Source organism: Teleopsis dalmanni, chromosome 1 (assembly GCF_002237135.1).
Source record: "Teleopsis dalmanni isolate 2A chromosome 1, ASM223713v2, whole genome shotgun sequence".
In the NCBI taxonomy this organism is placed as follows: Eukaryota; Metazoa; Arthropoda; class Insecta; order Diptera; family Diopsidae; genus Teleopsis; species Teleopsis dalmanni.
In genome coordinates this window covers 178,474,985-178,486,933 of record NC_051846.1, presented here as the reverse complement: position 1 = coordinate 178,486,933, position 11,949 = coordinate 178,474,985, and the positions used below count along the sequence as shown (strand labels likewise).

Sequence of the window (11,949 nt, the reverse complement as noted above, 5' to 3'; positions counted from 1 at the left end):
CAGCTTTTCTGGCACATTATCGAATACACCATCTGTTGCTACTAATATAACATCACCATCCTTTACGGGAAAGCTGAGTGTATCAGCTGAATCTGGACTATCGCTAAGCACATTATGGCCGTGTCCTGGTGGAGGCAATGATAGTTGAAAAGGCGTATTGAAATAGTGTTGTTGCTCCTCTGATTTGTGTACGATTTCACCACTTCGTACCACCATGAAGCCACTGTCTCCGATATTCGCTGTATAGACTGTGCTATTCTCACGGTTCAGCACCAGCACACACGCTGTACTGCTGCCTGTAATTTATATAAAATAGTTTGATATAATAAATTACAGATAATATGTATGGTTAGTAAAGTTAAAGGTGTGAAAATAAAAGAAACTTTCTCTTTAAAAATTATTTTTTTGAAATTCATATAACACAGCAATAATGTATAAATTGTTTTAAATAAATTACCTATATTTATATAAATTACATGTTTCTAGCTTAAATAAATATTTTATTTATTTTTGTGTAGCAGTATTTTTTTATTTAAAAAAATTTGGAGATCTGCCAATTTTTCAGTTAAATACTAAACTCAAAGTAATTATAATTTAAAAATCTATTTTCAACATAACAAATGAAAAGAAAATGTTCAAATTTTTTAATTTTTAATTTATATATATTAAAATATATATATATACGAGTATATATATCTTTCATGATGAATGTGCACCTTCGTTCTGTGTTTTCTTGTTGAAATTTCGAGTTTATTTTTGTTATCAAAAAGTTTAAAGACGTATTTATAAATTACAAAAATAAAAAAAAATTAAAAAAAAAGAAATAAAAAAAACATTCATTATTTATTAAACAGAACAATTTAATATATATATATTTTTAAATGGAAAAAAAAATGTCTACAACAAAAACCAAAACAAATATTTCTTATCGCAGTGCATATATAACAACATTCGAAATATTAACTGATTATTTGTCAGGCGTCGTGATTGTTTACACAACTTCTTCACCTTAATTAATTTAATCGTATTTTTATTTTATTTTATTTCAAATATTTAACTAATTTAATTTTAATCTATTTATTTTAAAAGACTTATAAATGATAAAATTGCATTTGCCACAGCAGTGATCGGATATAGTCGTCGGTACTATTCTGAACTTACCTAGAATTGGTTTTTTTTGTTCTAACAATTCGCAATAACTATAAGCTAAGAGATTAACAGGTCGTTGTGGGTTAAAATTAACACAATGGACTAGACGTTCACATGTCTTCATGAGAAATGATGAAAACTCTCCGGGATCAATACCGTAACTACGCCATCCCCCAACGCCATCGGCAACGCCTGAAAATAAAAATAAAATATTAATATTAATTACATTGTATACAATTTGAAATTAAAATATAATTATTTAATACACAAATTTAATACACTTTAAAAAATAATATATGTATATATATAATATTAATATATATCAAATATATTAAATAAAATGTATAATAAATATAATAAAATAATATTGTAATATAATATATAAATAATATATATATATATAATATATTATAATAAAATATAAATATATAATAAAATATAAAATATAAATTATTATATATAGATGTTGTGATTTAGACAAAGATATTTTTAATTTTTTTGTAAAATATTTTTATTAAAAATTTGCTTTTACCAGAGACAAACTCATTTAAATATATATTTTTATATATATATTTTTAATAGTCTTATATATTTGAAGACTATATAAAAACATAAAAACAAGATATTTAAATTTATAATCACATAAATATAAATATTGTTTAAGTGCATAACAATATAATAAAGTAATAGAATATATAAAAATATATAAATACATAAGCATGTATACATATAGTGCGATTTCGATCCCGTGTACGGTAATTTGACAACGGACTTCAGTATAGTCAGATATTTTTAGCAACTTTATTCACTATTGTGCCTCGTAAAACGAAATAGTACCGTAGATCTAATGCTGATCTAATTAAAATATGCTCCAAAACGTATCCATAATTTTTTTCTTAGCCTATTAGAATATAAATAGAAAACTATGAAGAATTAAGAAAAATCGAAATAACCAAACTCTAATTTAATCTGACTTTCTAGGCAGAACTAAGATTGTTGCAATTTTCACAGGCCACTACCTAATGGCCACCCATACCAAATCATTAGGTATCCCCGGCAACCTGAAATCTAACCAACCTGAGACCTGGTAAGATTGATTTATTTCACTATGAATGATGAGTGTGGAACACCTTATCATCTTATGATATTTATACCTTAATGGCACAATAAAGAGTTTATTAAATTTAACAAACCAAATAAAAATTATTTATTTTAGTAAATAAAATTTTTATTATTTAATAATAAATTACAATTTATTTTATTATTAACAAAATAAATTTTATAAATCGCGAAGATTCATTTTAAAACTATACAGTGCTAAAAAGACTAACCAGTTGAAACCCATTTTAAAACATTGGGTATCCTGTCCAACCTCAAATACAGAAGCTACAAGGAAGAAGAAAAAAAAGAAATAACATTGGTATTCCAAATGCTCACCTGACAAGATTAATACATTCTTCTATGGCAGTCATCATACTAATAAGCCTTGAAGACGAAATACTCTTCAAATAAAATAATCTGCTATATCAACCATTAAAATTTAACTGTGATACTGATAGACTCTAGATATTGGGCACTATAAATCGAAATATTCTCCTCTGATTCACTGAACAAGTTTTTTATATACCCAGATCTGGATTGATATATTCCATATTAATTACCCTGACAAAACAAATATTCTTCTGTATCAATCGCAAATGTTGGTTTTAAAACTTAGACTTTTATATTCGGGTCTGTGATGAAAAAACGGCACCTTTGCGGTACTTAGACAGAAATGGAACCTCTGGCACTACTAATATAACTAACTATACACATACATACAAGTATGTATATATGTCTAAATATTTTATATTATTATGTATACCTAATTGTTATCTAATTACGAATATATCAATGTACTTTTATAATCAACAGAATTTTATAGATTTTTTTTATTGATCAAAAAAAGAAAAGGTAATTAACTACTTAAAAAAATTGGACACATTATTTGATAAAAAATTTCATTTGAAATAAATGAACGCAATAATAATAGTTTTTAAAGGTTTGGCCTTATGTCAAACCAATTCAATATAGATTACAAATAAAAAAATTAAAAATAGATCAAAAGTATATCAAGGTCAATACTTAAAATATTTATTTAGACTTTCACACAGACATTTTTTGACATTATTAAAGTCTTTAAGTAGTACTGGATCATAAAGTAATAATATCATGCGATTTTTTGAAAATAAAACTTTATAAATAATTCTGTAATTACATAAATGACTTTAATAACAATTAGACTACATTACGCATTAGATAGTAAAAACAAAATATATATATACGTATAATATATTATAACATTATTATCTCGGTAAAATATGAAAGCAGGGAGCCCAGTTATATGAAAGAGGTAAGATACTTTACAAAAATCACACAAGAACGGACATGAAAATTTCATTAACAAAGAAGGATTATGCAGCGGACATAAGACCAAAGAAAGAAACGACACATGCAATCAACGGTAACTTACAAATATTTTCTTCTGTCCAACATCAGATCAGGAGTCATATCATGTGGCTGACTTTATAAAATTGTATCTACACACACTGCCATCATTGTGATAAAAAACGAGAATGGATTTTCCTGAGTATAGTTAATAACCTATAACAAAAAAACCGTTGTGGAAATTAATATCCGAACCGGGTCGTCTAGTCAATGATGATGATTATGGCTACTTCACCTATGGACTAATTGAACAAAGCTGTACAGTATTGAATAGTAGGTAAGAGTGCAGTGGCAGTCTGACCTATGGCCGATAGGTCTTTAATATAAAGTTTAAGAGGCAAGGGGTGATCTATACCCTTGACTCCTCCCCTTTATACTTCAATGTGATGATATATATTGAGAAGCGTACCTACTAGAAGAAGACCCTGTTTTTAGTAGTTCTCTTAGCTATCTGGGTCGCATCCACACTTCAAGTGCCCATTGGCTTGAGTCTGCCCACCCTTGCTGTTTTGATATATTACGAGAAGCCCTATCTTTGATATACTACGCGAAGTCCTTTTATTCCTCTAGTTCCCTTAACCGACTTATAAAACCTTAAGCTGCGTTATATTAACACTATTACTGCAACTAACATTATGTATATAGTAAATTGAATGAATACAAATAACTCTCTTGAATGATTATAACGTTCTCTTTTACTCTGAATCAATTATGCTTTGCACGCTACTAATATGAAAGCAAGACGAATACAAAGTAAAGAATAAGCTTGAAAGAAAAGAAAAATATACTTGAATAAAAAACCTGGTGATTATTCCAAATCGCTGTTAATATAAGATTTATTTAGGTACACAATTATAACGAGAAGAATAAACTCGAAATGGGAATGATGAAGTTTAGACAATAGCTCTGATATAACGAATGATTGAGAGTAATCGGGTTATGGAAAATTAATATATTCAAATATATACGAGTATTTACGATATAACTGGAATTATCTACTTATTCAATCAATTATATTTGAAGAAAACAAAACAATTGGAATACTCACATTAATGACTTGAGTGTATGTATGTATGTAGTACTCTGATAATAAAAATTAATTTAACACCTTAGGAATGTTTTAATTATAAAATTAATTTGTCAAATTTTTATATTTTATTAGCACTACAGTGAAGGTCAAATTAATTTCGGAAATACTTATACCTATATCTATATACCCATATATATATAGTACTTAAGATACTTGCAATATAATAATTTAATATTATAACAAAAATATGATAATAACCGTATGTAACCTTGATACTCGTATGAAAATAGCTAGTCATAAATTTGTTATTAAAATATTTTATTTATTGAAAACATTTTAAATAATTGAAAAATGAAGTTAATTGAATTTCTAAGAAATTATTTATATAATGGAAAATTTTATATAATGGAAGATTTTCTTTTCATTTTAACTTAAGATAACACGAAATTGAAACAAAGTACGTAAAATGAAACTAGATGTGGTTACGAACTGCTATAGAGAGAGGCATAGTTTGTTTGTTTCCCAGACGAAATACATGGAATAATAATACTTTATAGGGAGAAGGGTTATAAAGCACCTAAGCTCCTTATACAGTTAATCAGATTTTATTACTGAACATACACTATTAGTCTCTATCAGCACGCCGAAATTAACTTATCAGCTGCATATATTCTTTGTATTATTGTCAGCGATGAACTGAACTTCAAGGTAACTAACCTCCGATACATTTTTAAATTTATATTAACAGATTTAAAGTGTGGAGAGATCATAATGTATTTCAACTAAATATTTATTATGTTAGCTGTTATTAATATAATCCAGAGAATACAACCATTTGTAGTCTGCATAATGACACTTTTTTGACCAGCAGAATTTGAATTTAAAAACTAATTTATACATTTAATTTGCAAAACTGCATTAAACCAGTATTAACCAGTTCAACTGTAACTTCATTACGAATCATTTGAGTATGTCCCCGTACCCATCACACCTCTTCTGTATTTGAGCTGTAATGAAATTTTTTTAAATATTTCCAGATGTTTTCGTCACGTGTACTTTTGATCGTTAGTGAAATAGATCAAGTCCAATTTTATAAATATATATACTATAAGAAAAAAAATTACTAATTAAGTCAACAAATGTGTTTATATATAACCCATAAAAAGATATTTGCAGATACTGTATAATAAATAAATCTGTTTTAACTAAAATTTTTAAGTATACAATATTTATAAACAGTTCTTCAAGTTATGTGAAGATAAAATAAATCATTTCAAAATTATTTAAGCAATGAGCAATGAAGCAGTAGTGAGTGTTAGAACCAGATTTTGTTCCAAAATATCTTACGAAGCATTTTCTATATGTATATCACAGAACAGAACTTTGACCGCATATGATGTCAGATAAACAATAAATAATACATTTAACAAATATTGCACTGAAATGCTAATATTGTATTTAATTGTTATAATTTATTCAAAAATTGCTAACGAAAGCTAAACAAATTCATAGACGGCGCGATAAGTAATTATTTAGAAATTAGAAGGTGTGATAGGCTGCTTATGAGTCAAACTTTATGGATGATCTAAACCGTTGATGAACGAGCGCATCGAAGTAATTATGACCGCTTTTTGTGTTCAGGCGTTACACTTTTAGCTTAGAACTTTTTTTTAGAACTTAATTAAACTCTTCTTATATAATCAATTATATACCATTTTATTATTGTAATAATAATTACATATTTTGTTCATTTAAATGAAGTTTAATATATTGTTTGTAAAATACAAAAACACTAATAATGTGACTAAATCAACAAAGTTGATAAAGCTAACGAACATCACATATATGGGATGAATAATGAGTTGTTATTAAAAAAATGTACAAAAAATGTACGCCATATATATTGTTTATAAATGCCAATCATACGTAGGACTAATTTTAATTTTTCTAAAATTATAGAATATAAAAAAAAAATTATATACAAACGTTGCATTAATAAATAATCGATCAAATCAAATCTTTCAGGTGTAAAGCAAATCTCTAACCGAGCAGCAGTGGCGTGTACCAGGAGGGTAGAAGTTTTGGATTTTAAGTATTTCCTACAACATGTAAGACTATTTCACAATTGATTTGACTTACATTTATCAAACAAATCTTCTCATATAAACTTTTGATAAATTAATAATTTAATGAGGGATTAAAATATCCGTTGGAACAAGTCTTTGCTACATAATAGTTATCGAAGTGAAAAGAAGTCTCATAACTTCCAGACAGAGACACCATTCCTTTTTGTCAGACAGTTCAATCTTCTAAAGAAGAAACCGCAGTCAATGATAATTCATTATATAATGCTTTAGCAACCTCAGTCCTCACTTACATAACACATATTTTATTCTTTCATATTAAAAAAAATCGATAAGAATATCTAGTCATATTATACAACCATGCAAGCATTTTTGTATTACTGTTGATGTAAACGGTCTTATCAAGTTCCCGACTGTAGAGGAGGTATTTGAAACATTTTTTGCACAATTTTTTAGTACAATTTCCAACCCAACCAGAACATGGTTTCTTGAAAAACAACTCTCATCAATGAGTATATATAATTTTCCACTTCTATTCTTCACGGCAATATTTTACACAACAACGAGTACATACCTATCTCTTAACCTGATATCCTACTATTGGACCTAATTATTTAGTTCTCAACGGAAGTGGCAACAGCATTTAGAATATTTTTTATATAAAGAAAATTAGTATATATTAAACAGCAATTTGCTGCTGTTAAAAGAAGTAGCACCAACCCCGTGGCATTAGAGTTATGGATCCTGATATTCCATAAATTTAATGATTCCATAATTTCTCTATGATTTCCTATGATTTTTCAGAGCAAGACTTCTATATATCTCGCACTTTTCCATTAAGAGACCGCAAGCAATCCAACGTTGACTTCCTGATACTGTAACCACGGTATTTCAGCAATCAGTAGTCGCATCTAGTCAACTAAAATGAACACATCTTTTTTGGTACTTAAACTGAATTCTTAAATATCGAATATTCTATCTCCTTATTCAATATACTTTTATTTAAACTTAATTAAATTTTTTTTCAATTGAAAAGAGAAAATAAAGGAAAAAAACAATGAATGTAAATATTATCCACAAAAAAGTTTTTTAAATAGTTTATGTTTGTATTATTATTATTATCGTTATTATTATTATTAGTGTATTATGCCTAACGTAGGGTATTTAAAAATATCGTGATAAGCTGTTGTTGCAACGTACTATGTCACGAAAGAGCAAGGGGTATCTGCTGTTACATCACTAATAGTAAAATTATAAAATTTGACAAGGTCTACTTAAAATTTGAAGAAAAAAAGTGTATAAATTCTTTGAGTTAGACTAATAAAATATCAAAAAGAAATGATTTTTGGTCATAAGATTTTTGCCATGAGCCTTTAAAGTGGTTGTAATTGTTGTATTTACAGAAAATATGTTTTACGAATTTTCTAATGTACTAATCCAATAGATCGAGATGGCATTCTGCCAGAAATTTTCACCTATTGAAAATCACTATTTTAGTTTTGAATAGAAAATTAATTATTTTACAGACAAATGGAATTATTCTCTGAAAGATCATATGATTTCTAAACATTTATAATTTATTTAAACAATAAATTACAATGGGCAGAGTCGTTAGTCCTGTCAGAAATAAGTTAAACTCGCAGGCATCCAAATCGTAATTTATTATTTACGAAAAAGAGATTAGAATTAATGTCGATGTAAAAAAAAATGGTCCTGAGTTTACATCTATTTAAACTTTAGAAGAACTTGTCAGCATTTTTCTTCTCACACGACTAACCTATTTAGATTGTCTTAAGTCTTTGGTCCATGGTCTTGCTAACAACTTGTATTTCCACTCACAATTTAATTTTTATATATAAGGATTGATGCAGTCTGACAAGTGAACATTTAGGAAAATAGATATTCCATAAAAAGTCAAGGCAGAGTTCAGACATCCTTCTTTGAAAAATTGTCAACTGCGAATATCACCTGACCAGATATCCAAACAAATACTACGAAAGAATACATTTAAGTCAATTTATATAAGAGATTTTTTCAACTACGGACCAACGTGGATATAATAGCACAAGATTGTTTAAATTTTATAGATTATAGAATCTGATTACGCAAATATATGATAATGTTGGCGTTGTATGGTAAGAACTACTGCCTGAAAAACTATAACCGCTAAACTGAAACTGAGTTCATGAAGTCAACAACATTATATATATTCATGAATTTCAGAAAACTTAAACAAAAAAAAAATTAGATCAAAATGAAAAGCGATCAGAATTGGACAAATGCAATATTCTCCTTGAGACCACAGCTGCACTGCAACAAAGTTCTCTATTCCCGGCATAAAATTTCCGATAGAGAAACACGCCTTCCCTTTGCAGCAAGAACTGTATATACCCTGAGTTCAGGGTATATCTATTTGCTAAGTAGTAATTTGTCACGTATAAATGCAACAATTCCCAATGTGTGCCTCAACTGCAGCTCTACCTCTCATGATGTCACTCATCCACACTAACTCGAATGAGGTCAATCGATATTTGTACCCGCTCAATTGATGTGGCTAAGTTTCTCCATTTTAACTTTGGTTGACTTCAATTTTAATTTTACTAATCCTCCAATTGGATTTCACTTCATAATAATCCCCTTCCCTTTTACACTCTCCATGCACTTCCTAACCCATGTATTCATCTATGTTATCTGCTTTACAGATCCCTGCGGTCTACAACAAAAGCAAGAATTAAAATTGTCTAACAGAAGAGGAGTTGTGTTCCAGCATGTCAATGCCAGACCCCACACAAAAGAACCCAAAAGGAAGAAATCTATTTTGGAAGTATTATTGCATTATTATTCGTATAGCTCGGACCGTGAATTATATGACTATCATTTGTTGCGGTCTCTACAACAATTTCTTATTGATAAAAAATTGGGGAGTCTCTGCAGCACTTTCTTACTTATAAAAAATTAACTATCCGAAGACCCCCAATCACTTAGCGGATTTTTTCAAACTGCAGTAGTTCTTCACCGATAGAATTATAAAGATAACCGAAAAAGAACAAGAAATCATAAATAATAATGGCCAATAAAAACTTTATAAAAAAATAATTTTCAATAAAGAGAATTTTAATAAATATGTAATAAAAAACGCCGAATACTTTTTATATCACCCATTAATTAGTATCATAACTGTTTCATATCTATTTTATTTATCTGTATCCACTTGTGTTTAACGACTTTTATGCTACTCCACTTAAGTGATACATTCTCTTATATAACACTTTCATTAATGTATGTAGGTATATACATATATATACACATATATGTATGTATATATACATATATACAGTAATAAACATTAATAAACTGAAATTAAATGTTTTACTTGAGCTACATAGAATTGTCAATAAACACTAAATCACACTGTCATGCTAAGTATAGTGCAGTGCAGTGCAGTGCAGTGCAGTGCAGTCCAGTCCGAAGGAACTGCCAACAAACCCGGTGCAAAGTACACATTAAACATGTTCAGCTTTCACGTCGCTGCATTGATTAAATAAAAAAATAAATAAGAAAAAAAATAAAAAAAAAATTTTAAAAAAAAAATTAAAAAAAAAATTTAAAAAAAAAAAATTAAATAAAAAAAATTAAATAAAAAAAACGTGTAAAAATGTGCGCATGTAGTCCAAATGTGTGAAAAATTTTAAGATTAAAGACAGTTCCACTAGTGTCGCTGGAACTACCACCAGACAATCCACACATGTTTTTCATGCTGGGATATTTGATACCCACTCATCCTTAAAGTGTGTCGTCTTCGAGAAACACAGAAACACGTTGTCTTAGCTCAAAATTTCCGTATAAAAAAAACGAGGAACATTAAATAGCGCAGCACTAAGCAAATAAAGCGTAAATAATCTTAAACAAAATATTGGTTGATGGGTTATCTTTATTGCTGCTTCTATTTGCTTTAGGTATCATATATATTTTTATGAACTGTTTTATTTCGTGTTTTTTTTTTTTTAATAAATAAATATATATTATCGTATTCTTTATATGTAGAAACCTTCATATAACGAAATAAAATAATATTTCGTTATCCAAATTTATAAATTTTACTTACCAATTACGTCCGCCGTATTGGTGGAAGTCTTGAAATATGAGTCTTCTCCATATTTGCCTGGTTTGTAGCGGGATGTTAGAAAGTCTTTGGGGAAACCACACACGACCGACACGAAATGTGGTTTTGATTTACTGGCGTTAGGAGTAGGTGCACTTTTATTGGCGGATTCCACTAAGGTCGAGAAACCACTACGCAAAGCACGCGAGATTAATCTCGAAGTCCAGCTGAGTGAATGCATGCTACACTACTGCGTCTAATATTATTTTTATTGGTTTTTGTTTTTATTCTCAATTCCACATTCACACTCACATTTGCAAAAAAAATTCAATTCACATTCAAAGCAATTGAATTCATACTATTAACGTTTTTATGTAATTTTATTTAGGAAAAAAAAACACTGATTTTTCGTGCCAATTTTCTTTTTTTTTTTTCTTTTTGTATTTTTTGCCACACACTTTAATACGTCAAAGTCACAAGGGAAGCGAAAATGTGCTCAAAACGGATTATGAAAGTTCATTTCGTTTAAGATTTCGATTGAAAAGTCCGTGACAAATTGTTTCGTTTACATAACTACAAATTTACTTTAAATATATTAGAACATCGATTAATGTAAAATTACTTATACATCACTCATCTTGCCCATGTGACAATTGTCCAACGAGTTTTCCCAATGAAAATTGTGAAATGTACGAACTACGCGTGAGACCAAAAATTTTTGACTGCAGAAAAAAATTGTATTGGAAAATTACTTGGTTTCGTTTGACAGGGTTGCCAAGACAATAAAAATAAAATGGTATCAATGTTAATTATTAATTAAATAAATGACAGATGACAGGTGGACATAATAAAATTAATATAAGCAAAATATTGTCATACAGAATTAATGACAACGAAAGGTTTTCATACAGAATTAATGGCAAGAAAAGTTTTTCTTATAAATAAATTAATGACCTTGACAGGTTATCATACAAAATTAATGATAATATTATACATGATACATGAGAATAATTTTTAATAATCAGCTAAACGATAATAAGATTATTAAAATAAAGTGGCTAATAAGATTATTAATAAAAATTTATTAAATTAAATTA

At 28.1% G+C, this 11,949-nt stretch overlaps 1 protein-coding gene across 1 annotated transcript; it reads right to left on the bottom strand.

Annotated features, from left to right (window-relative positions):
* LOC119670426 (protein phosphatase PTC7 homolog) lies at positions 1-11,589 on the bottom strand (the record flags this gene model as incomplete). Its single annotated transcript, XM_038080682.1, has 3 exons — positions 10,856-11,589; positions 1,162-1,341; positions 1-296 (listed from the first exon to the last, which is right to left on the bottom strand). Coding segments are annotated over exons 1-3 (714 nt in total), but the record flags the coding sequence as incomplete, so codon positions are not given.
* Positions 11,590-11,949: the final 360 nt, after the last annotated feature.